Here is a 25,431-nt window from a genome sequence, read left to right as displayed (position 1 = left end):
GAAAAACAGAATGTGTAGCCCACAAGCCTAAACAATTTACTATCTGGCTCTTTTAGAAAAAAATTGCCAAATCCTGTTGTATTCCACTGGTGAGATTTACTATTGTTAATTCATTACAAGCATGTTTTCCTTTACATTCTTGAGCATGGTTATAATAGCGGTTTTCAAGTCCTTGTCTGCTAATTCCAACATCTGGGTCATCTTGAGGTCTCCACTGATTTATGGATCCCATTTTCCTGTTTCTTCATATGTCTAGTAATTTTGACTTGTTTCCAGGACACTATGAATGATACATTGTAGAGACTCTGTATTCTGTTATGTTCCTCTGGAGAGCATTGATTTTTGTGGTGGGTGTTGTTGCTGCATTGTGGTTTTGCCAGGACTGGACCGAAACTCCAAATGTGTCTCCCTGTGGTGACAGCAGCTGAAACCTCTGAATTCTGCTCCTGGCAGCTCAGGACCTGTCTCTCTTGGGTGTAATTCAAGGATCAGCCAGAGATTTCAAGAGTTCATGCACAGAATTTGGGGTTTGGCCTCTCAGGCTCTTTCCTTTCTGGGGTTTCCCCCCTCTCTTTTCAGCTCCTGTGGTTGCCCTGATCTCTAGCCTCTGATTTTTCAATCCAGTCAGACTGTAGGTTTCTATTTGAGTTTTAGCTGCTCTGCATGGCCCCAGCTGGGACCTGCCCTCTGAAAAAAAGCCATAAAAAAACAAGGAAATCGGCTGGCACTGGTCCCTTCCTCAGTGTGGAGAGCCCATCTGGTGTCTGCCTTCGTTTACTCTCTCTTCAGTGTTGTGTTTGTTGTGGGTATTTTTTCCAGAGCTCATGGTCATTACCCAGAGGACAGTTGGCTGGACAGCTATTGACAGTGGGTCCATTGCTGGGACAATGGGAACTACTCCACTGGTGCCCATCCATGGGGTGTGATTGTCATGAATTCTTCTCCCAAGTCTTTAAGTCAGAGCCAATCATGAAATCTTAAGAAGGCAAAGCTTAAAATGTGTGCTTCTTTGTATGTGGAGCACTTAGGAGCAGGCTGACACAGAAGAAGGATGGAGAAGCCTCTTGGGGAGAAGGGCGCTGCGTGTGGAGGGGGGCTGGCGGCTGCAGACCCAGCTGGCGCTGGGGCCAGGCCACTCACTCATGGCTTCACTTGACAACACTTGTTAATTATTATCATTAATGCATATAATTATACGTGACATCACCAGTCACACCTGCTGGGTGGTTGCTGCCTGCCCTGCAGGGGGTGGCATCTGGGGGGACGCCTCTGAGCCCAGGACGAGGGTCCTCAGGCCAGTGCCTGTCCTGGGAGGGGCTGCAGGGACCCCACGGCGCGACTGTAGAGAGTGCTGGAGAGTCAGCGCTGGGACCTGCGTGTGTGTCCGTGTCCCTGTGTGTGTCTGTGTGTCACTGTGTGTGTGTCTGTGTGTCACTGTGTGTGTGTCTGTGTGTGTTGCGTGTGTCACTGTGTGTGTGTCTGTGTCTGTTGTGTGTGTCACTGTATGTGTCTGTGTGTCCCTGTGTGTGTCCCTGTGTGTGTCTGTGTCACTGCGTGGGTGTGTCTGTGTGTCTTTGCCCCTGAGTGTGTGACATTTCAGGTCCCACCCGGACCGCTCGTCCTCCCGAGCAGGGGGGGGGGTCCCCTGTGCATTCCAGTGACTGCCCATCTTTCTGCTGGAAGGGTTTCACCGTTCATCTGGTTACTTTGAAGCAGAGCTGGATTTACCAAGGCTCGTATGTGTTAAAGTAAAACCAAGGGATTTACTGTGCCGCTGCATTGCGTGGACTCAGCTGAATCCTGCTGAGAGGTCCCTGGGGGCGGTGGCCACAGAGGGCCTGACCCTGGGCCCCGGGTTCCCGGCCGCGTTCTGAGGGGGCGTGAGGACCGTTGGCAGTGACCTTCCCGGAGCCCGCCCTGCGCAGGCCCCTCCAGAATGGCTGGCTGGTCGCGGACGCCTCTCGACCTTTGACGTCAGCCCGAGGGTTTGTAATTAGAAGTAAACACACGTGTCCCTGCTGTTACCGCCCTGCAGCCGTGCTTAATTAGCTGTGACTCCCCAGGCCTTGGCGATCAGAGACCCGTGGGCTCGGAAGGCCCTGTTGGGAGGCCCGGCGGGCGGGCAGCTCCGGCCCGGCCTCCTGCGGCTCCTCGGGGCCCTGCCGACGCGGCGCCCCTGGATTTGTGCTCCACAGAGACTGTGTCCTGTCTCCTGCGGCCGTTAGCGCTCTGCCGGGTCCCGGGTGTGTGGCACGTGCTCTCCCTGCATCAGCACCTGTAACACTTGTGGGGTCCCAGTCGCCCGCGAAGCTGCTGCCTGTGGGTCTCGGCCTGGCTCTGGCCCCGCGGCGGACGTGCACTTGGGCCCCACGTGGGCCCTTTACACATAGGGCGCGAGAGTCCCTCGAGGCCTCAGGCGGCCTCCACCCTCCCAGCCTAAGGGTTGGCTTCCCAGCAAATGCGGGCCCGATGGGGAGGGCGGCCCCCCAACTCGCTTCCCAGGGGCGCGGCCCCGGGACACAGGCCCTCGATGTCCGTGGCCCAGGCTCTGGGTTGGCCGGATGTGGAGGCCCCGGAGCTGCAGGGCCCAAGATACCGAGGGGGCTGCTCCGAGTTGCTTTGCGGGCCCTTCTGTCTTCGGAGGTAAAGGAGGCGAAGGTTGGGAGGGGGATGAGGACCCGCACGCCGCTGTTGGGGTCTTGGTGCCCCCAGCAAGGACCGGGGTGCCGAGGGGTGGCGGCGATGAGCCCCTCCACTGTCCTCGCAGCTTCCCCAGAAGACCCGGCCGTGCAGGGCCGCGGATGCTGGAAGGAGGGGCCCAGCACGTGCCATGGCCGCTGTCTCCACCCCGTCATCCCCGCCGTCTCGCAGAAGCTGCGACATGAGTGACCGTCCTAACCATGCACAGTCTGCAGCTGAAGGAAGGGTCTGGCCTGCAGGGACCTGCCCCACCGGGAGCGGCCTCCCTCCCGGCTGGTGGACGGCGTCCTCAGGCAGACGCGGACGCCCAGGGCACCTGCAGCTTGGCCCACCAACTCCTAAAACGCCCATTATGGGCTTAATGGCTGAGCCACTAACACATTGCCATTTAAAATCAGTCAAGTCTTCAGTTTAATTAGCTCATTACAATGTGGACTGCCATCTGATGGTGGTCACGGGAGAGCCACCCGCGGGCCTGACCGGGCCCGGCTGGCGGGACGGCTCGTGAAGAATTCCCATCAAGCAGAGACCCCGGAGCTCTGGGCGAAGACGGAGAATGGGGACCCCCTGCAGACTGTTGCTACCCCTCCCCCCAGACCAGAAAGACAAACCAGGAACCAGGGGCCAACCTGATGCCAGAGGTCTCGGACCACAGGGGAGGGACAGCGCCGTCCGCCCCGATCGCTCGCTCAGGGGAAGGCACGTGGACCCACACAGGCAGCAAGAGCGTGTCAGGCCGTTCCCCCCACACCTGAGAGGCAGAGGCTGCGGACAGAGCTGCGTGGCACGGGGCGGCCGGGGCTGACGCCAAAGCAGGAGGGAAGGGAGCGAGGGAGGGAGGAACCCCCTGGAATAAAACGTCACCCAAGAAACAGAAGGAAAGTCCCCGTGGAGCTTTACATCACAGACAAGGGCCAGAATACAAATTCAATAAGACAGGAGCTCAAATTGAGACAATAATATGGTGCTGAAAATATCAAGAGGATTTTCCTAGCTAAGAAAACTGGAGAAGAACTAACACGGTGAGATCTGAGAAATAAACTCGGAACAGCAGGAGCCAGACGGAAGTCTTGGAGGCAAACCACCGGCCGGACAAAACGTCTGAGAGACTGTGGGTGGCAGGCGGGCAGGAGCCAGCCCGGTGACTCCCTCCTCCCGGCGCGTTTGCTGGACTCCGTGGGACTCCGCGGTCTGCCCGGAACCGACTGTGAGCAGTGAGCCTGCGGCACACGCGTAGTTAGTGCAATGCCCTCGGGGAGCCGGCCTGGCCACTGCCGGGGGACGGGGATGCCTCCTTGAAATGCAGGCTGAGCCAACGTCCCCAGTATCAGAGGAAGAAGGAGAATCAGCGCTAAGATATACCCTTGCTACCAGGATGCTCTCAAAGACAAAACATCTTCTGACAACCAGACAGAAAAAGCAAGCAAACAGGCAACCACACGGAGAAGTAAAGTAAAAACCGGGCTGGTCCGGCCCGTCCCCCGGGTCTGCAGGAGGCTAGGGGCCCAGCCGGGCAGACACCCACAGACGTGAGAAGGTGGTGCCGACCTCTGGCCCCCAAGGGAGACGGGTGCTGAGACTGTCTGGGCGAGGGCCTTGCGGCGGAGGGAACGGTGGGGTCCTGACACCTGCAGGGGCTGGAGCGACCACGCTCACTCGTGGGATTTCGGGGGCCTTTCTCTCCGGAGTTGGGCAGGTCCTTCAGTTTCAGGACTATTTTTAAATATTTTCTTTGTGAAATTCAAGTAAAGTTAAATTGAACATCAAACATTCAGTAGAAAACATAGGAGAAAGGATGGCTTTTTAAAGCATAACACAAAACTCAGAAGCCATGGAGCAGACCAACAGATTTACCTAAACAGGAGACATCTGCCCACAGCAAAACCTGAACAAGAAGCTAAGTGACCACACCTTTGAAGTGGAAATACACCTGCGCCGGTGCGTGAAGAGCTGCCCGCCGGTAAGAAAAGGCGGATAACCCAGTGACGCGGCAGCAAAGGCCGTGAATACATGGTTCACGGAAAAGGAAGAAATGTCTCCCGAATGGGAAGAGACGCACAAACCTCACTCAGGATAAGAAAGTCAGGTTAAATCTCCCAGGAGATGCCGTCTCCCACCTGCCTGGGATGAGGGACAGGTGACCACCGCCCCCAGCCCCCCCGTGGGCAGGTGAGACGGGCATCTGTGCAGGACACAGGTGAGCGCTCAGTAGGCCCCGCCGTGCACAGAGGTGTGTGTCCAACACCGCCAGACACCGAAGTTGGAACGGCACGCCCGCCCGTCCACACTGTGTGTGTATGTATTTCTTTCTCAGTGGGTAAAAGGTTCAAATCACTTTTTCTCTGGGCTTTCAGGGCTTCCTTCCAAGCGAGAGCATCTGGTGTGAAGTCAGCCTGTGTCTCATCCACCCGTTTTCCAAATTAATAAGATTTTCTGGTAACCGGCTGCGGTACAGGAATGTGGCGGAGGATTAGGACTCCGAGTTCCCAAGGGGCCGAGTTTTGTTGCTGTTGTTAAGGGCCACCTGGCTCCTCAGCACCTTCCCGCCCCGCTGGCCCCGCAGTTGTCAGAGGTGATGGAGATCCGAGGTCCACTCGGAATGTCTAATCTGGGGAGACATTCGGCTAAAGACTGAACATGAGCCCCAGGACCTGAAGCCAGCCCTGGGCCGCCCCCCTCTGCTGCCTTGGCAGGGGGTTCGCTAGGGGTCAGCGGTCACTCGTGCTCCATGCCTGGCCCTGGGCCCAACGACCCGCAGTGCTGGCCTCAGCTTCAGGGGGCCCCCAGACCAGCGGGCACCGAGGGGGTGAAGGGGCAGTTGAGGGGCCGTCCCAGACGTGACCTCTGCTGGAGCCTGGCCAGGACGGGAGAACAGCAGGAGACACACATTTCGTGGGGAACGGCAGCTCCGGTGAATGGGGTGGGGTCCGGGGGGCGGCCCTCCGTGCAGTTTGCTCCGGGCTCGCTGGGAGTTTGGCGGGCAGGAGCGGATGCCGCCCGTGCCCCAGAGAAAGGCGCGGCCTCACAACTGCCCAGCAGGTAGGGGACTCGGGACGCGCCTGCGGCTCCGGGCGGCTTTTCTAAACTCGGCTCCCGGCCGCCGAGCCCATCGGGCAGGAGACGAGAGGACGAGCCCGCCGTCTGTGGACTTCAGGGAACTCCTGGGAGGTGCAGAGGAGGGGCGAGAGCCCCAGGCCTTTCTATGAGAGCACAGCTCCCGAGCGGCCGTCAGAGCCCAGCGCAGACTCCTGGGCCCGGGCCCTGCTGATCCTGGTGTCCGGGGGGGCCTGGGACCTGCAAGGGTTCTTGCGCTGCCCTGTGCACTTGGCCGTCGGGGCCAGGAGCCACGGGGCGGAGGGGGCGCGGGGCACGGCCTCCCAGGTCTCCTCCCAAAGCCTAGGGCGGCCCCGAGCGGCCGTCACCCAGCCCAGGGTGCGGGGGTGTGCCGTCAAGGGCAGGCGCGTCTCTCCGCGTCCTCGCCGGGCGGCCGGGGGAGCAGGTGCTGCCAGAACGGGGCTCTGGGGCGCCGGCCCGTCCCCCCACGTCAGGGCCCCTCCGACGCTGGGCTCAGAGAGCCCCTCCGGGGGGCGTGAGCCTGCCAACCCCCGGTGCCCCGCGCTCACGGGCAGGGCAGGGCTGGAGGACTCGCAGGGAGCTGGGGCTCGCGCTCAGACACGGCCTCCCCTGCGGCACCCGCGACGGCCAGCGGGGCCTGGTAACCGCGTCACGTGGAAACGTTGAGGCGTCAGCCTCCGGGCCTTTGAGTCTCCCCACGAAGGCAGGACCGCGCTGCTGGCTCCTGGGCGCCTCTACTTGGGGCAGCAGCTGCCCTCACCCCCAGCCTGCCACGTGTGAAAACTTTCGGAGGAAGAAGCTCGCTCCCAAATCAAAATGTTCAGCTGGTGCTGGGGCACCAGCGGGTCCTCGGGTGCTGGAAGCAGTGCCCGTTCTACCTCCGCTGGCTGAAACCTGACCCTCCCTGGGCCACAGAGCAGGGCCCGCGCCTGTCACGCTGCGTCTCAACCAGACTCGGAGAGGACCGTCCCGGGGGACGTGGAGCAGTGACCCGGGCCCTCCTTCCTCAGGGAGCCCCCTTGAGAGCCAGCACCTAACCCCCAGATGTCCCCTGGTTACCAGCGAGGACGCAGGCCAGGGGCAGGGTGCAGGGCGCCTGGATCAGCACCCGTGGGACCCAGCCCAAGAAGTCTTCCCTGAGACAGCTGGGACGGGCCAGCATGGGTCAGCCTCTCCCACTGGACGCCCCGCCTCCTGCTGCTCTGGGGTCCTTGCCTCTCAGGAGACAGTTCTCCTTAGAATACAAAAGAAGACCTCTCAATAAACAGAACTTGCGTGAGTGAAGAGAGAACTATCTCAAACTCTGCTTAAGCTGAAGAGTCCACCTCTTCTGTCAACATTCCAACTATTTTGAAATCAGACTTAACACAGGATTCTTATCACTTTTTTCCCTGAGTCTTAAAATAGAACAAAGGAGAAATGGCCCCAACTGTTGGAGTGCACGCCTCCCCCGAGGTCCTGGCAGGGTTGACAGGTGAGGGGGCCGTGGCTGGGGAGACCTCTGCGGCCCCGCTGTCCCCCGAGCGCGTGACTGTGGTGGCGGGGCTGATTGCTGCTGGGGAGCCCTAAGGCCCTGGCCTTACAAGGCTCTCGTCCTGGGCGCTCTGACCCCAGGAGAGCCAGGCAGAGGGGACGGCCGGCGTGGGGTCCCTCCACGGAAGATCAAAACACAGCTGGGCTTCAAGCAGGGTGAGGGTCCTGGTCACCAGGTACGGCACAAGGGATGATGCCGGAGGGCGTCAGTGGGGCCTGGGGGCCTGCAGGCCCTGCACGCTGCCCACCAACCTGGGCCTCCGTCCCCCAGCCACCATGCAGCCCCTCTGGCCTATCACAGGGGGCTCCCTGTGGAGGGGGGCCATTCTCTGAGCAGGAGGCAGGGGGACATCTGAGGAGGGTGTCCTTGGGGCCAGGGGGACTGGCAGGACCTCCTCTGTGGCCACAGACCCAGATGTTGGGCCTTGTTTCCCGAGTTCATGTCTGTCCTGTGGTGCCAGGCCGGCCCCCTGGCCCTCCCCTCCCCACCTCCATGGGGGTCCCGGCCCCCCCACCGCCCTCCCCTCCCCCGTGGGGTCCCGGCCCCCCTGACCCCTCCCCTCCCCCCCTCCATGGGGGTCCCGACCTCCCACCGCCCTCCCCTCCCCCGTGGGGTCCCGGCCCCCCTGACCCCTCCCCTCCCCCGCAGGCTTCCACCTGTCCCACAAGGTCACCAGCGTCGTCCCCGAGAGTGCACTGCTCATCGTGCTGGGCCTGGTGCTGGGCGGCATCGTCTTGGCGGCCGACCACATTGCCTCCTTCTCGCTCACACCCACGGTCTTCTTCTTCTACCTGCTGCCACCCATCGTGCTGGACGCCGGCTACTTCATGCCCAACCGGCTCTTCTTCGGCAACCTGGGCACCATCCTGCTGTACGCCGTCATCGGCACCGTGTGGAACGCGGCCACCACCGGCCTGTCCCTCTACGGCGTCTTCCGCAGCGGCCTGATGGGTGAGTGGGCACCGCCCCCCAACCAGGGGGCTCATGGAGGGTCCTGGGGGATCCTCAGGGCGGGCTCCAGGCAGCCTCATTTAAGAAAGCTCAGGACGAAGAACACAGACCTTAAAGGGGGGGTGAGCTTAGGGGTCATCAAGAGATGTCACCAGTGGCCACTTACCCCTCCTGGCTTGTAAGTCATCAATAGCCGGTCCACGCCCGGCCCCAGGCTGAAGCACGTGTCCTGCTTGGGAGTAAAGTCTGATCCGACCGGGTCAGGCAGTGGGTGGGGCAGTGGGAACGACCCAGCTGCTGTCCCTCCCCCTTGGCAGGGAGATGGGGTCCAGCCTCAGTCCCCCATCTCCAAGAGGCCAGGGGAGGAAGAGGAGGCCCCTCTGGCAGAGGCCGGCATCCGAGTCCCACGATTGTGGAGCCCAGGTAAACCTGCACCTGAGCAGAAGCTTTGGGTGTCATCTCTACTCAAACCGGCAGGGAAAAGCCACGCCAGCTTCTCCTCTGTCACCGTGGCATCTGCGTCTCCTGCCCCCTCCCCTGCCGGGGTTTCCTGCCGTTCTGGTTACTAACCTCAGCCCTGGCATACCTCCGAGGCGCACCCCACCCACCTGGGAGCTGGCCATTATCCACCGGGGAAACCGGAGCAGGTGGGGCCTGGGCTCACCTGAGGCCTCGCACAGAGGTGCCGGATTGCACAGCCCTAAACGCAGCCCGTCCCAGGGTGGCTACGGCTGCCCCTATTTGCCTCCGGGGTCTGCAGCTTGAGCTCCTGGCATCGGGGACCACTGGGGGTGGGTGTCGGCACCCCGGGCACCAGTCCACGCTCAGCCTTGGTCTCAGACACTTCCACCAGCTGAACCAGACCCAGAGCCAGGCCGTCTGACTGAAGGAAGGGCATGGCACCCCCCGAGCCCCACGGTGGGGCTCACGACCTACCTTGAAATCGCAGTGACAAGACTATTAAGAAACAGGGACCAAAGGTCCCCTGTCTGGAGGAGTCACCTCGGGACTTTGTCCTCACCCCATGGGGAGCGTGCACTTCCGCGAGCCCCCGCTGCCATCCGGCACCACCCCCAGGCCCGGCTGGGAAGCCCACGAAGGCTGGCGTGGGGCCGCACGCGCCTGGCCAGGCCTCCCAGACGCCTGAGCGGCAGGGGCCGCGTGAGTGCAATTAGACTGCTTTCACCGGCGGTGCCTTTAGGCAGTTGGGACAGTCTAAGGCCATCAAGCCACCTCCGGCTCCTGGGCCCAAGGGTAGGTCTTGGGGTTTGGAGCAGGCATTCCTGCTCCTCGAGGGGCCACAGCTGTCTGAGGCCTGTGCTCAGCCCCTGGGACATAGCTGCTCAAGGCTGGGTGTCAGCCAAGGTCATGGAGCAGAGCAGCACCCAGGGGACACGCAGAGCCAGGGCCCTGCAGCCTGGAGGACAGCGGTGGGTCTCTGCTGCCCGGCGGCCGGGCTCCAGGCTCTGAGGTGCGGCCCAAGGCCAGGGTGCCCCTCCAAGGAAGGGTCACCTGGGGGGGCATCTGGGCACAGCGGCCCAGCACCCAGAAGCTCTGGGCCATAGAGAGGCCCTGCAGGTGGGCAAGGCCGTGGCGGAAATGGGGTCCTGGAACACACAGCCTGGCGGCCGTGAGCCCACAGTGCGGTCCCGGGACCTTCCTGGCAGGGCTGGTGGGTGGTGGACTGACCCGCCAGGGAGGAGGGCAGGCTGCCCCCCCGCCCCGCCCAGGTTCTCCCGCCTGCGAGGCTGGCCCCGGGCTCTCCCACCTGCGAGGCTGGCCCCGGGCTCCCCTGCCTGCGAGGCTGGCCCCCGGGCTCTCCCCACCTGGGAGGCTGGCCCCGGGCTCTCCCCTCCTGGGAGGCTGGCCCCGGGCTCTCCCACCTGCGAGGCTGGCCCCCGGGCTCTCCCTCCTGCGAGGCTGGCCCCGGGCTCTCCCTCCTGGGAGGCTGGCCCCCGGGCTCTCCCTCCTGGGAGGCTGGCCCCGGGCTCTCCCTCCTGGGAGGCTGGGCCCCGGGCTCTCCCTCCTGGGAGGCTGGCCCCCGGGCTCTCCCTCCTGGGAGGCTGGCCCCGGGCTCTCCCCCACGGCCCGCTCCTCTTCCAGGAGACCTGAACATCGGGCTGCTGGACTTCCTCCTGTTCGGCAGCCTCATCGCTGCCGTGGACCCAGTGGCTGTCCTGGCAGTGTTTGAGGAGGTGCACGTCAACGAGGTGCTCTTCATCATCGTCTTCGGGGAGTCGCTGCTCAACGACGCCGTCACCGTGGTGAGAGCACGGGGGGAGGAGGCACCTGCCTCTCGGGGCCACTGCGCTCTCCCCGCCAGCGCCTCTGCCGGGCTGTCCTGCTCCAGGGCCGCCTGACTCAGAATGACCGGCGGCTCTGGTCAGAGCGTCATGGTTCTTAGAGCCCACTTCACACCTTCGCAGTTAGCGACGTCACTGCTGAAATCCCACGAGCACTGTTCCCAGCTTTGGGTCCCGGCCGGGGCCCCCGTTCCCGACTGTGGAACCGGTGGATGATCACAGTCTCACGGGAACCACGGAGGGGAATCAGCTGCGCTGCCGGGTGCCTGCGACCCTGGCAGCCGGCAGGGGCCCGTGTCAGCTCCGTGCGGGGGGGACAGAAGGTGCAGGCAACGGGAGGCGGCTGTGACGGGCGTCCCCCCCGACACCGGGCCGCGGGCTCCGGGGCAGTGAGGTCCCGGGCGGGGGCAGCGCAGAGCCGCCTTCCTTCCCCGCATCAGCCGGCGGTGCGTCTGGGCACCTGCCCGCTGGCGCCCGGCCCGCGGAATCGCAGACGCAGCAGACGTGCAGTCTCCTCTTTGCTCTAAAAGCCCCAGGCTTTCGTGTCTCGTAGAAGCGGGAACTTCTGCCCGGGGCCGGGGAGCTCTTCACTTGACCCCTCCGTGAGGCTCATGTCCCCAGGACCCCCGTTCCCGTAAAGAAGCGGGGCGGCTGTGGTCTGGTCCCGTGACCTTCACGGCTGCGCCGCGCCCGCAGTCCCTGTGTATCGGCACTGCGTGGGTTTCCTGCCGTTAACACAGCTTTGCAACCCGCCCCTTGAGGGCCCTCTCCCCCGCTGGAGAGCACAGACTTGGGAGCACAGAGACAGGTTTCTTCCCAAGGGGCCTGCAGCCCACCCCGGGCTGCCCCTTGGGCCCCTGCCCTGGACGTGGAGCCACTGCATCGTTTAGGAGCTCAGAGAACACAGCAGCACCCACTCCCGAGGCCTAGCACGAGGTGTTGGGCATTTATCTCAACGTCTTGGCGGGATAAGGTTCACATGTCAACAGGCAAAGATGCCCCGGGTGCCTCCCCGCAGTCAGGGCCCAACATAGCAGCAAAGTCGCTGAAGATGAAACTCTGGGTTTTTCCTGGGAAATGACGTTGAGGATTGTCACTGTGGGCTGGCTTCGTGGTCGTCCTGCTTAGCCGACGGTGGGAAAGGCCAGGTTTTCTCTGAAGGTTCTCACTCCTCCCAGGCTGCTCTCCTGCCCCCAGACCCCACACTGCTGCCGGGATGATTTCCTCCCCGGGGGTTTTCGGTTTCTGTTCACACGGCTGCCACAGTCCCCTCACTCAGCTCAAGTTCCACAGGGCCTGGGGCCCGAGGCAGGGAGGGGTCAGCGCTGACCGAGGGCTGATGGTGTCCCGTCTACCTCTGTCCCCACAGGTCCTGTACAACGTGTTTGAATCTTTCGTGACGCTGGGTGGTGACAAGGTGACTGGTGTGGACTGCGCGAAAGGAATAGGTGGGTGACTGGCGGGGCCGTGCATCAGGGGAGAGCCGGGGCCGGTCTCTCCTCCAGAACATGGGCCCCGCAGGGCGGTGTCTGTGACGGCCTGGGACCCACAGCCCGGGTAGGAAAAGGCGTTTCCACTTCCAAGTCTCGGCCACAGGTCCCTCCCTCCCCCTCGTGTTTCACTAACACGATTTGATCAGGCCCCAGGCACCCTGGGCGGCAAGGGTCATCGCCCCATCAGGCCCACGAGGAGGACGTGGATCCCGTATCCTGGGGGTCCTGGGCATTTCTCTGGGCAGGGATCGTGACAGCTGGCTGTCCCTGGGGGCCCAGGACCCAGTCCTTGCTGCCAGCGCTCCGCCCAAGGGCCGCTGGTCTCAGTGCTGCCTCCACGGGGGCGCAGCCGGGCCTCCCTCGGGCGCAGGGCTGTCCCCTCCCCAGCTGTCCCTGTGGAGGCCGGAGCCGACACCCGGCCTGTCTCTGTCCTCCGAGAGAATCAGCCTCTTGTTTGCTGAGCTGCTGGTGCCTCGGGGGGTCAGCGGGAGACCTCGACGAGGAATGGCCCGGAAGGCCGGCGGCCAGCCCGCCCACGCCGCGGCCACAAAGGGCCATTCAGGGGCCAGCGCCGGCGTCCTTGCCCTTGCAGTGTCCTTCTTCGTGGTGAGCCTGGGGGGCACGCTGGTGGGGGTCGTCTTCGCCTTCCTGCTCTCGCTGGTGACGCGCTTCACCAAGCACGTGCGCATCATCGAGCCCGGCTTCGTGTTCGTCCTCTCCTACCTGTCCTACCTCACGTCAGAGATGCTGTCCCTGTCGGCCATCCTGGCGTGAGTCCCCCCTTGCCGGTGGGCCACGGCCTCGGGGTCCTGGGCCTTGGGGGTGGGGTGGCTGCAGGCCGGTCACCCCACCTGGCCCCCACGTGCCAGGCGGACCCGCCCAGGGGAGGGGTGGCCCGTCTCCCGCCTGGTCTGCCTGGCCCACTTCCCCACGCTGAGTGGGAATTCACTGTGGGCGCAAAGAATTCGATCTATTCAGTCTTTTCAATAAGGAGTTGGCGTTTTCACAGAACTGTCCAGGGGCCGCAGCACCTGCTCTGAGCAGCCCCTCCCGGGGCTCTGGGTCTCAGAGCTGCCCCGCTCTGGGGTGTGGACAGAAACCGAGGCGGCCCACTCCCCCGCGGGAGTGCGGGGCCCAGGCCCCCAGAGGCCCGTAGACAGTGTCGGGGCGCAGGGGCCGACACGCCCAGCGCGGGGCACCGAGTCCTTAGGAGGACCCCTGTGCTCACGAAGAGGAGGGCTGACCAGTGGGGCGGACGTTCATCTGGGACGCAGAGGCCCTGAGGTGCCGCCCGCCCGGAGACGGGCAGGTACCAGGCCTTGGAGACGGGCCCTTAGCCCCACGGGGTCCGGTGGGAGCTGAGCCTCGGCCCGAGACCTCACGGTGGGCCGACCCGTCCCTCAGCATCACCTTCTGCGGCATCTGCTGTCAGAAGTACGTGAAGGCCAACATCTCGGAGCAGTCCGCCACCACGGTGCGCTACACTATGAAGATGCTGGCCAGCGGGGCCGAGACCATCATCTTCATGTTCCTGGGCATCTCGGCCGTGGACCCTCTCATCTGGAAGTGGAACACAGCCTTCGTGCTTCTGACACTGGTCTTCATCTCTGTGTACCGGGCCATTGGTGAGGGTGTGGGGGGCATGGGGGGCATGGGGGGCAATGGAGGGAAGATGGGGACAAGGGGGGGATGGGAGGAGGATGGGGGATAAGGGGGAGGATGGGGGATGGGAGGTGATGGGGAGATGGGGGATGGGGACATGATGGGGGGATGGTGGGGAGGATGGGAGGAGGATGGGGGATGAGGGGGAGGATGGGGATGGGAGGTGATGGGGAGATGGGGGGATGGGGACATGATGGGGGGATGGTGGGGAGGATGGGGGATGAGGGGGAGGATGGGGATGGGAGGTGATGGGGGGATGGGGACATGATGGGGGGATGGTGGGGAGGATGGGGGATGAGGGGGAGGATGGGGGATGGGAGGTGATAGGGATGGGAGGAGGATGGGGGATGAGGGGGAGGATGGGGATGGGAGGTGATGGGGAGATGGGGGATGGGGACATGATGGGGGGATGGTGGGGAGGATGGGAGGAGGATGGGGGATGAGGGGGAGGATGGGGATGGGAGGTGATGGGGAGATGGGGGGATAGGGACATGATGGGGGGATGGTGGGGAGGATGGGGATGAGGGGGAGGATGGGGGATGGGAGGTGATAGGGATGGGAGGAGGATGGGGATGAGGGGGAGGATGGGGATGGGAGGTGATGGGGAGATGGGGGGATGGGGACATGATGGGGGGATGGTGGGGAGGATGGGAGGATGATGGCAGGGTGAGGGGACACAGTCGGGCAACAGCAGGGATTGGTTGCAGGGAGTCTGTAGAACCAGGGACATGCATTTGCCCCCAGCCCCCAGCCCCATAGCCCAGTGAATGGCAGGTTCAAGAGACCCTGGGGAGCCTCAGGCTGGCCTGGCCACTGGTCCTCCTCAGTGAAGGGACAGGCCTTCTCACAAGCTTGTAGCCTCACGACTGACATAGGACAACCTAGAGGTCACAGTGGAAGGTTCCAGAACCCAGGGGACCCACATGGCTTCCCACTGACTCACTCTGTGTGGCCACTCGGGGACAGCATCAGTCTCCACGGCACGTGAGAGGCAGGAGCCCTTGCTGCCCACACCCAGCTCAGGTCCCTGGTCCCTGGTGTGCGGCTCTGACCCAGGGCCAGGGAAGGGAGGAGACGAGAGACGGTCCAGCTGGCCCCCACCCGCTCTGCCCACAGTCACTGAACTGAGGGCTCCAGGGAGCAGATGCTCCACAGGCAGGTGGCATCTGGTCCTGGAGCTGCTGGGCAGTTACAGCCGTGGTCACAGTGAGACCTGAGAACTTCCAGAGCTGCTGGGAGCGGAGCTGTGGGGTGTGCGGAGGTTGGCCGGTGGCCCAGAGGGCAGGGGCCTGGGTCCCAAGTGGACAAAGGGACTTGGCGGGAGGGGGCTACAGGGTGGAGTTTCCTGGTCCCACGTGCAGAATGCGGCTGTTGGAGGAGGGGGTTTCCCACCATGGCCCCTCCTGCACCGCGGCTGCAAGGAGGGCCTCAGCAGGGATGGAAGGGCTGCGTCCCCCTCCCAGAAGTGCTGAGCGCACACTGGACCCTGCAGGTGTCGTCCTGCAGACCTGGATTCTGAACCGGTACCGGATGGTGCAGCTGGAGATCATAGACCAGGTGGTCATGTCCTACGGCGGGCTTCGTGGGGCCGTGGCTTATGCCCTGGTGGTCCTTCTGGACGAGAACAAGGTCAAGGAGAAGAACCTGTTCGTCAGCACCACCATCATCGTCATCTTTTTCACTGTCATCTTCCAGGTACTGTGCCCTCCCCTCCCATAGTGGGCGGGACCCACTCTCACAGGCTCCAGGCCCAGTTGGGTTTGATAATTTTAGTAACTAGGAGCAGTTTTGTAGGTTTTCATGTGGCCCCACTGGGGATGCAGCACGACTTGGCCTAAAAACGTCCTTCCTCGGTTGTTGCTGGTTAGCAAAACCCCAGTTAATATTTCATTGGCCAGACATGCCCAGGAAGGGCCCCACTTCGCCTTGCTTTTGGCTAATCTAAGGAGCCGGCCAGGGGCCTCCGAGGGTGTCCGGTGACCCGCAGGTGGCAGGGGCTCCTTCCCGCCGGGAGGTGGGCACAGACCACCTGGAGCCTGGCTAAGGGGCGGCTCATTCCTCCCCATGTGGGTGTGGGTGGGTTCTGGCTTGGTGGGCCACAGTGGGGCCTGCTCCAGACTCAGGGTCCGGGTGCCCTGTCTTCTAGGGCCTGACCATCAAGCCCCTGGTGCAGTGGCTGAAGGTGAAGAGAAGTGAACAGCGAGACCCCAAGCTCAACGAGAAGCTGCACGGCCGGGTAGGGGGAGTGGGGAGAGGAGAGGAGAGGAGGAGGGAGGGGAGGGGGAGGGGCGGGTCTGTCCAGGTGATGCTGACCCACTTGCCTTTCCTCCCAAAGGCTTTTGACCACATCCTCTCAGCCATCGAGGACATATCAGGGCAAATTGGACACAATTATCTCAGAGATAAGTAAGTGGCTGGAGTGGCCCCTGACCGAAGTCAAATAGGAAAATTCAGAGGCACGTTTGTCTCGGCTGTTAGTCCCCCTCCTCCTTTAACTGATGACCGCGGGACCCCCAGGCTAGAGAAGGAATCTCTGGCATCACCATAAACCTAACCCCACAAAGCCCTAGTGACCTAAGAATACTGCCCTCAAAGGAGCCAGAAGCCACTTGCCCACTTGTCTGGGTCCCCCCTCCTCCCCCTCCTGCCCCTTCTCCCGCTGGAGCTCCCTCCTCCCCCAAAGCCCACTTCTCCTCCTAGAATCCCTCTCCTTCTTTTCCTGGGAACCCCCTTCCCTCCTTTAGATCCCCTCCTCCCCCTGGGCACCCCTGTCCCCCCATGTCCACTGTGCCCATTCAAGTCTGGCCCAGCCACCTCCTTTTCTGACCCAAATAACCCAAATATTCGATTTGTGTTGGAGTTAAAGTCTCCTTCTCGGCAGGCTAGTTCTCTAAGTGTGAGAGCTCAGGTGGCTTCTCCCAGCCTACCACTGGTGCAGGTAAAATGCGCCCCGGTCACTGTAGCCAGAGCCCCAGGCCCCGCCCCTGCCGGCCCACCCCGCCCTCCACCCATCTTTCTGGAGGGTTAGGCAGTCACAGGAAAACTGCTTGCAACATCGCATTAGAGAAGGTGTAATCCCACTTTTACACACACACTAATGAGCAATGCCGTGACAGGAAGGCAGGAGCAATGCACACGACTGTGAGGCGGGCGTTAGGTGGCAGCATGGAGGCTTACGTCTTTTCTTTCAAAGCTCGCCTGTGTGGTTGTCACAGGAAATGGAAATCAAAGTGTCCTGTCCCAGCAGCCAAACACTGTGTCCATCCCGAGTCTGGATGGTGGGAGGGGGACCCCTGGTACCCACAAATGCCACCAGCGTTCCTCTGTCCTGGGGCCTCACCCAGGCCCTGCCGAGCGCTGACAGCTATTGGTTTGACCCCCCAGGTGGTCCAATTTTGATAGGAAATTCCTCAGCAAAATCCTTATGAGAAGGTCCGCTCAAAAGTCACGAGATCGGATTCTGAATGTTTTCCACGAGCTCAACCTGAAGGATGCCATCAGCTACGTGGCCGAGGTACCAGACATCTCGTCTGCTCTTTTTGTTCGAGTCGGGGTTGAAGCAAGACAGACACAGATGCGGACAGCTGCTGGGGTCCGCACAGTGGGCCTCAGGGTCCTGCACCCCGAGGCCCCGGGGTGGGGCTGGGGGCAGCTGGCGGGCGACACACTGTCTTCTTGATGCCTTAGCCGCGAGTTCACCTGAGCTCCCAGGTCCTCAGGCACTCCCGAGGATGGGTTATGTCACAGCCCCCAGTCTGTGGCGCTGGTGGGTCTGAGATTGCAAACCCCAAAATGCACAAGCTCCAGGCTCCAGCAGGGGCGAGGCCAGGGGATGGCAGCTACTGGAAGGACTGTGGTCTGCACCTTCCACCCTGGCTGAGAAAGTGCAGCGCACGAACCCCGGCCCCTGTGACTGTAATGCCTCCGAGGCCTCGCAGCCTGAACGGGGCTGGGAAGGCGGGAGGTGTTCTCCTGGTGGCGTCCCCCGCTGCTGGCTGCACCCTCTCTCCTGGGGACCCTCTGCGGCCCCCAGTCCCCACGAGGTAACACAGGCTCCCAGCAGGGCGCCAGCCTCCCCTCCACCCGCTGCTGCCACGTCGGTGCCTGGGACCCAGGCCTGTGGGCGCCTCCCTGCTCAGACCAGACGGGGTGGCATGTCCACCGGGCTGTGCCTGTGAACGGCGGCCTCTGGCAGGCCCGCCCGCAGCATCCGCTCTGCCGTGGCGGGCTGGCCCCCGCCCGGCCACCCTTCCCAGCTCCACCCCCCTCTCCTAGGGCAGCCCAGCACACGGTGCCGCATCCCGCTGGGCAGTGGGACTTCCGTTCTCCCAGGGCTCTGCTCTGTGTGGTTTTAATCTGATTCTGGAGGCCTGGGGGTTCCCTTCTGGGGTAAACGAGGGCAGCTGGTCTGGAGCCCCCAGTGGGGACAGGGCCACCTTCCCAATCCCGTGGGGATTCATAGTGTCTTCCCGACACTCCCCGAGGTGCACCAAGGTGCTGTGTCCTTCGCACAATCGTCTGCGAGTCGTCCAGCTCCAGCACGGCCTCCACCACGGCTTCCAGGGTCTCGGCTCTCCCGTGGCTGCAAGGTGCCTGGGGGCCAGCGCACAGCACCTCGCAGCGGCTGGGGCCCTCTGGCCCCACCCGGCTCTCTGCAGCCAGGCCGCGGGTGCTGACGAGGCTGCCACCTCCGCAGGGAGAGCGCCGCGGGTCCCTGGCCTTCATCCGCTCCCCCAGCACGGACAACATGGTCAACGTGGACTTCAGCACCCCGCGCCCCTCGACCGTGGAGGCCTCCGTCTCCTACCTGCTGTACGTGCCCCAGGGCTGCCACGGGCCAGGCTCTCCCCGGGCCCCCCGACCAAGCTGCAGGCACCAGCAGTGGGCACGCTGGGGCTCCCGGCATGGAGCGGAGGGGGCGTGGGAACGGGGCCAGAGCCCCCGCACCAGATTCCCCCGTAGTGTCAGTCGGTGCTGGTGTCTGCAGTGATGCAGAGGCAGCAAGGCAGGGCCGGGCGGCAGATTTAAGGCCGGAGGCCTCACTGGGAGTGCCCCCTACCCCCGCCAGGAAAGACAGGGCCGCCGGTCCCGGATTTCAGGCCTCCGGCCTCTGCTCGGCCGGGTTGCTTGACTGGGGCTTGCGGCCAGCTCAGGGCTATTCTGGACATCACCCGCCGGCAGCCATGTGCCGGGGAGAAGCCCGGGGCTTTGGAGGGGCGGGTGCACTGCTAGGAGGCCGAGAAGCCCTAGGGGGGACGGCCCCCAGGCCCCAGGGTGCGTCGCAGCGTGCGCTCACCGAGGCCCCGCACAGGAGGGAGAACGCCAGCGCCGTGCGCCTGGACATGCAGTCCCTGGAGCAGAGGCGACAGAGCATCCGCGACACGGAGGACATGGTCACTCACCACACACTGCAGCAGTACCTGTACAAGCCCCGGCAGGAGGTGGGCGTGCCCGGACCCCTCCCGCCGGAGCCGAGGGCGGGGCAGCATTCTCGCCCCCTCGCCCCGCCCCGGACAGGGCGGGTCCTTACTTGGCGCAGGACGGCTCCAGCAGGCGGGGAGGGGGCAGGGGAGGGTCGGGGCTCGGTCCCCAGGCTCGCGTCCGGGCGCAGCCGTGACTGTCCTGCCCCCCTCCTCCCCCAGTACAAACATCTCTACAGTCGACACGAGCTAACCGCGGACGAGGACGAAAAGCAGGACAAGGAGATCTTCCACCGGACCATGCGGAAACGCCTGGAGTCCTTCAAGTCGGCCAAGCTGGGCGTCAACCCGCACAAGAAGGCCGCGAAGCTGCTCAAGAGGGAGCGTGTCCAGAAGCGGGTGAGGGGGCCACGCCTGGGCTGAACCTCACCGAGCGGGGTGCCCTGGCGGCAGGGCCGGGGGTCTCCCGGGGGGTGGACAGGCGGATCGGGCACGCCCCAGAGCTGTGAGCAGTTCCCTTCTGTTTCTCAGAGGAACAGCAGCATTCCCAACGGGAAACTGCCGATGGTGAGCCCCCTGCACGACTTCACCATTACGGAGAAAGGTACGGCTGGGCCGGGGCAGAATCGCTGGTCAGCGGGAACTCAGGAACGCGCCAGGGGCAGGCGGGTGCAGAGGGAGGGCTGTCCTTCCAGGGAGACCCTTCCCCTCGGCACCCAGGACCCTCCTGCACAGGCTGCTGCCCTGCTTTTCCCGCCGCAGCCGCTCTAGTGGGCAGTGCCCTGGAGCTGGGCTCCGCATCCCCTTCCCCTGTGGCCACGTGGTCCCAGCCCCTCCCTTCCAGGTTGCCCCCCTCCTCAGAACGGCCAAGTGTGGCCGGGGTTGGGGGGGAGCAGCGGGAACCCCCGGTGTGGTTCCCTTTGCCCACCCCCGTGCTGGTGCGACCACGAGGGCACCGCCGTCCATGAGCTGCCCAGAGGCTGCTGGGTGCGGTGGAGGCAACGCCAGCACTCTGGCCCGGCAGGCTGGCCCAGGGCGCTGGTCAAGAGTGTGGGACGAGGTCGTCTGCGCCTCCAGCCTGTTCCCCTCATGCTGCCCCTTCCCTGCCACCAGATTTGGAACTTCCAGACCCTGAGGAAGCCCCCAGCTATGATGCCGAGGAGATGAGTGGGGGGATCGAGTTCCTGGCGAACATCACGCAGGACACAGCGACAGACTCCCCCTCAGGTGAGGGGACGGCCCTCTGCTACCCCAGAAACGATCACGGGCGGGAGGACTGGGCTGTCGAGCGCTGGGTCCACGTGGCTGCACAGTTGTGGGCAGCAGGCCGAGGCTCTGCTCTGCAAGAAGGGAGAGCGAGAGCCGGTGGAGCGCCTGAGACCCCAAAGGCCCGTGACCCTGACCTTCCAGGTGACCTTCCAGGTTGCGGCCGCCGGACGAGCTGGTGTCTGACCCCAGGGCAGCTCCCTCCCTCTCTGCCCTCGGGTGTGCCTGGGGAGCTGATGAGCCGCTGCCCTTTCTCCTAGGAATTGACAACCCCGTGTTTTCCCCGGACGAGGACCCCGGCATCCTCTCTGCGGTGCCACCCTGGCTGTCTCCTGGGGAGACGGTGGTGCCCTCCCAGAGGGCCCGCGTGCAGATCCCCCACTCTCCCAGCAACTTCCACCGCCTGGCACCCTTCCGCCTCAGCGGCAAGTCCGTGGACTCCTTCCTGCTGGCCGACGGCCCCGAGGAGCAGCCCCACGCCCCGCCCGAGTCCACACACATGTAACTGGCCCCTCTAACCCCGCCTCTCTCCTCTGCTCCTCTCGCAGCGCCCGCCTCCTCCCGCCTGGACCTGAGCTTCTGCACACTCTCTCCGGCAGCTGCCTGCCTCCTTCTAAGCCTGTTCTCACAAGCCTCTTGTTCCAGCGCACGTTTCTTAAAAGACCCATCTGACTTCCTGCTTCTCCAACCGAGCGGGGTGGGGGATCACTGCTGTCGAAGGACGTGACTGTTTTAGGCTGTCGGTTAGGAGAACGTGAGCTCAGAGGGGGCGGGGCACAGGGAAGCGGAAGGTGCTTTTCTCCCTGAAGGCCCGCGGCCCTGGAAAGCCCACTGACAGAAGTGAGTCCAGGAGAGACCCTCACACCGAGGGCAGTGCAGGGGGGCTCCCCGAGGGCCGGCGCCTCTGCGGCAGTCTTCTTCCCGCGGCTTCGCCTCCGGGCCTCGCACCCTCCTCGGGCCTGGGGTGTGGTCCCCGGTCCCGCCTGGGCGGGGGGTGCCGCGCTTCCGCGCGCTCACGCCGGCTTCTCCCGCAGGTGACACCGGCTCCGACGCGCCGCTGACTGGACGCTCGTCCCCGCGCGACGCCCCGCCCGCCGCCGAGAAGCCCCCGCGCGTGCGCGCCCCGAGCCCGGCCCCGCCCAGCCCCGCGAACGCCCCGCCCACTGTGCCGCCCGACCCCGATACGGGAGCCGGGCCTGCTCCGGGGGCGGGGCCAGAGCGCCGCGGGCTACTTGGTGCGCACGCGCGGTCGGCGGCGGCGCGCCGCGTGCATAGCCGGCGCTCTTTCCAGCGGCCACGCGCGCGCCGCCGTCCCGCGTTGCTCAAGCTGTCTTCGCTGCAGCCGTCGTGCTACGCGCCGCCGCACGCGCTGGAGCAGGAGGAGACGCCGCTGTGATGGCCGCCCACCAGGGGTCTGCACGCACGACCTCGCCCCCCCGGGGGTGTGCCGCAGGCCGCGCCCCTCTGGGGTCTCCACCCCCCCCATGGCCGCGCCCCTCGGGGGGGGGGTCTCCGCCCCCATCACGGCGGCTTTCCCGGGATCTGCATCCATTACCTCGCCCCGGGCGATAACCTCGACCCTCACGACCTCGCCTTCCAGGGGTCTCTACCCCCGCCATAGCCGCCCATCCGGGGGTCTGCTCCTATGGCCGTGTTCACCTGGGGCCGTGCCCTCCATGGCCTCACTCCCAAGGGGTCTTCCCGTCGCCTGGAGTAGCCCTGGACGCTCACCCATCCACTTGGGTGCTGGGGTGGGCAGGAGCTGGACTCCCCGGGGACCAGCTGTGCAGCAAGGCCTGAACCTCGGCACTGCATGGGGTTCTTGCGGAGAGACCGCTGCGGGCCAGGAAGTGGGCCGTGAGCCTCCTCCACCTTCTGGGAGGCCTGGGCAGGTGCCCTTGCCGGGAGACTCCATTGTGGGCCCTCTGTCCCCTGTCCTGGATTTGAACTGAGCCGGCACTTGTGTGTTACTGTTTCCACAGTCACCCCTGACTCAGGGACAGTCTGTGCTTGAGTTCTTGCCACCAGTGTCCATTCTCATCACTGCTGGGGAAACTGAGACCCAAACCAGATGAGATTTGCCCACTGTGATACCCACCCAAGACTCCAGGCCAGGCTGGCCTCTCCCAAAGCCCCCAGGCTTCTCACCTTGGGGCAGCCCCGACTCCAGGGTGGGATGCGGGATATCTTCGTGTCCACTCACCAGGTCTTTGAACCACCTGTCACCTTAGGGACTGTAGGTACCGCCGCAGAAACATTCTTCGTTTGCTCATCCTTTTTGTGCTGAGATTCCCAGAGCCCAGCCCTCGCCCCGCAGACACCCCAGTCTCAGTACGGTGGCTTCTGGGTCTGTAGGCTGATGTGCGGATCTGCTCACCACGTGAGCCGCTCACTCAGCCGTCACCAGGACAGGAGTGACACACGGTTTGCAGTACTTGTGCCCACACTCGCAGCCACTGTGACCCACTCTGTGAGCACAAAAGCCAGCCATTGTCTGACCCACAGACCAAGGCACATGCTCCGTCCACTCACTGCAGGAGTGGTTCATCCAGAGCAGGCTGGCCAGTCCAGACTCCACAGCCCAGCCAGCCCGGCATCTCCAGCTGCCTTAACAACTCCCCTGGACCCAGATCTGATTCCCGGCTGCAGGGCCAGAGGCTGAGCCGGGGAGAGCAGCTCTGGACGGCCACTCGACACAGTAGACAGTAAACCTGCAGGTGGCCAACCTCTCCTGGGCCGGCTCTGCAGCCGGTGTTTTCTGGGATTGGGAGGCAGGCTCTCTGTGACCGGCACAAGCTGAGCACAGCATCGTGAAGGTTCCAGGCCGGACATTTCAACCTGAAAGACTGTGTTTGGTCTGTGACACGGTGTTATAAACCCTAGTACTGTGGATACATTTCATAAATGAGAATCCTAGCTGTTCTTGTCATTGTAAAACAGAATGTAAACAGTCTTATGAATGTATTTCCTTAGGAAAACTTGTAAAAATTTTTATTAGGAAAGAATTCTTATTTATTTAATACCGAACTTTGGCCTACTTTGTGGTAGACCATAAAGTACACAAATTTAGGGGTCACTCTCACTTCTGTATTTTCTTGAAAATAATTTTGTTACAGTGCTCACATACTGTGTACTATTGATCTCTATTGTTAAAGGAGATTTAGTGGAGAAATTTCACTGAAACTGGAATTGGAATGTATTTTAAGCTGTAAGTGGTGAAGATTGTGAATGCTAATTTTGTGAATGTAGTCTAGTCAAGCTTGTGTGACCCGAATCACAATCCGCGTGCCTTATCAAAGTCCTGCCCCATGTGCTGTCGGCAGCGTCTGGGCAGCGCCCACCACAGACCCTACAACTGCTTGATCAAGTCCATTAAAAACGTTTCAAGGCGTTTGGGAGAAAACTTTGTTGACAAGTGAGAGTTCATGTCAAGGAGGCTTTAAGGAGCCGTCTCCGGCAGGCAGACTGTATCCTGGCCCTGAAATTAACGCGGACGCGCCTGTGCGTGCGTGTGCGCCCGCGTGCGCGATAGGGTCAGGGGTAGCGCAGAGGCTGCGGCACAGCCTGGGCCCTGGGAGCCAGTCCCTCCTCAGCAGAGGCTGGACACGCGCCACTCTGGCTTCTGGGGCAGGGGCAGCCCACCCGGCCAGAGTGGGAGGACCAAGCACCTGTCCCAGGCGTGGGCCTGGGGCTGAAAAGAGGTGGGTGGGGACAGCGGGGTCCAGAGCCTGGGGGGCAAGGAGGCGGCTCTGCAGGCTTGAGACGAGGCTGGTGGGGGAGGCAGCAAAGTGGGCGGACCCGCCCCTACATGTCCTGGGGGACCCCGTCCCCCAGGTGGAGCCGCCCGGAGCTGTGGGTCATCTCTTGCAGGTCATCCTTGGGGCCTCCCTGCCAGAGACAGCCTTTGCTTTTAATAGTTAAAATTTTTAGTTTTACTATAAAAAGAAAACAGCAAGTCCAATGGAGTCCACAGACACTGTTTCCAAGAGGAGCCTGCCCAGTAAACTTACAGCCCTTTCCGTGTTGGGGGAAAGCAGACTCCCGCAAGGAGGGGCTCTGTCCTGCCGCTCCCCTCGCTCCCCTCGCTCCCCGGGGTCAGAAAGTATCGCAAAGCAGGTGGCTTCAAACAACACTTACCGCAGGGAGCCGGCGATCAGCTGAGGGCAGGGCTGCGCCGCCTCGGGCGCTTAAGCCTCCGCTGCTCCTAGGCGGGTAGCAGCTTCACCACAGCCCCGTCTCCACGTGGCGTCGCCTCGTCGGCACAGGCACGTCTGCTTAGGGCCCCCACCTCCACTCTTCCACATCAGCTGCCCACGCAGGAGGGTGCGCGGGGCAGCTGGAAGCCCCCGGGTTGCCCCCCAGCCCCGACTGACTTCCTCGGGAAAGGAAGAAACCCCCTGCTTCCGGGCTCCGTCGTGGGGTGTCCTTGTTACGGCAGCGTTGACTGTACGTGGGCAGGTGCAGGGGGAGAGCACGCCTGGCAGTGCGACAGACACACAGGGCCAGGCGCCCCTCTCCCCTGCTTTTTGGAAACCCGCTGAGTAGAACTGAGAGTTGGAAATTTCCTGACTTCAAAGACACTTTTCGACTGAATGGCAGCGTTCATATGGAAAACCACCCGAAGGCTCGGTGAGTCTGCCACGGCCTGACAAGGTGAAGCTGCCTTCTGGCGTGGGCCGCAGGCTGTCCGTCCTGGTACACCCACTTCCCCCGCCGGGCACGTGGCAGCCTGATCAAGAGGCAGGCACTGGCCTCCGGTGTGGGTGCCTGCTAGCCTTTCGCCCAGTGACCTGGAGGTGACCCTCCCCTGGGTGCTGGTGTGGACGCCACCGCCCACCCACCGGGACGTGGCCCTCCGCCGTGGCCCTCCCCACACCTCCTGGCCCCGCTGGAACACGGTGGCATCTGGCATTCAGCTCGGGGCCCACCATCGCACAGGTGTCCCCAGCGACCGAGGGCCCTGCCTGCCCTGTGGTGCCACTGTGTAATCAGAGCAAGGACAGCACAGGTCACTTGGGTCTGCTGTT

The 25,431-nt window shown here is 63.4% G+C and overlaps 1 protein-coding gene across 2 annotated transcripts in view; it reads left to right on the top strand.

The window, feature by feature from the left end:
- Nucleotides 1-25,414, top strand: part of SLC9A3 (solute carrier family 9 member A3) — a 42,979-nt gene extending 17,565 nt beyond the window's left edge. Inside the window, exons 2-17 of one of the 2 annotated variants that reach the window (XM_036845660.1) lie at nucleotides 7,958-8,260; nucleotides 10,364-10,524; nucleotides 11,933-12,011; nucleotides 12,649-12,826; nucleotides 13,461-13,681; nucleotides 15,211-15,413; nucleotides 15,865-15,954; nucleotides 16,054-16,124; nucleotides 17,103-17,232; nucleotides 18,415-18,530; nucleotides 19,030-19,159; nucleotides 19,361-19,537; nucleotides 19,670-19,742; nucleotides 20,252-20,365; nucleotides 20,665-20,905; nucleotides 21,439-25,414. In XM_036845660.1, coding sequence (XP_036701555.1) covers nucleotides 7,958-8,260; nucleotides 10,364-10,524; nucleotides 11,933-12,011; nucleotides 12,649-12,826; nucleotides 13,461-13,681; nucleotides 15,211-15,413; nucleotides 15,865-15,954; nucleotides 16,054-16,124; nucleotides 17,103-17,232; nucleotides 18,415-18,530; nucleotides 19,030-19,159; nucleotides 19,361-19,537; nucleotides 19,670-19,742; nucleotides 20,252-20,365; nucleotides 20,665-20,905; nucleotides 21,439-21,442 — 2,291 coding nt within the window. In that variant the 3' untranslated portion in view covers nucleotides 21,443-25,414. Of the gene's footprint in view, nucleotides 1-7,957; nucleotides 8,261-10,363; nucleotides 10,525-11,932; nucleotides 12,012-12,648; nucleotides 12,827-13,460; nucleotides 13,682-15,210; nucleotides 15,414-15,864; nucleotides 15,955-16,053; nucleotides 16,125-17,102; nucleotides 17,233-18,414; nucleotides 18,531-19,029; nucleotides 19,160-19,360; nucleotides 19,538-19,669; nucleotides 19,743-20,251; nucleotides 20,366-20,664; nucleotides 20,910-21,438 lie in introns of those variants that run through there. The other variant, XM_036845661.1, reaches the window with a different exon arrangement.
- The last annotated feature ends 17 nt before the right edge of the window (nucleotides 25,415-25,431 follow it).

The sequence above is a fragment of the Balaenoptera musculus genome, chromosome 3 (assembly GCF_009873245.2).
Source record: "Balaenoptera musculus isolate JJ_BM4_2016_0621 chromosome 3, mBalMus1.pri.v3, whole genome shotgun sequence".
NCBI lineage: Eukaryota > Metazoa > Chordata > Mammalia > Artiodactyla > Balaenopteridae > Balaenoptera > Balaenoptera musculus.
This window is presented reverse-complemented; position numbering and strand designations above follow the sequence as displayed.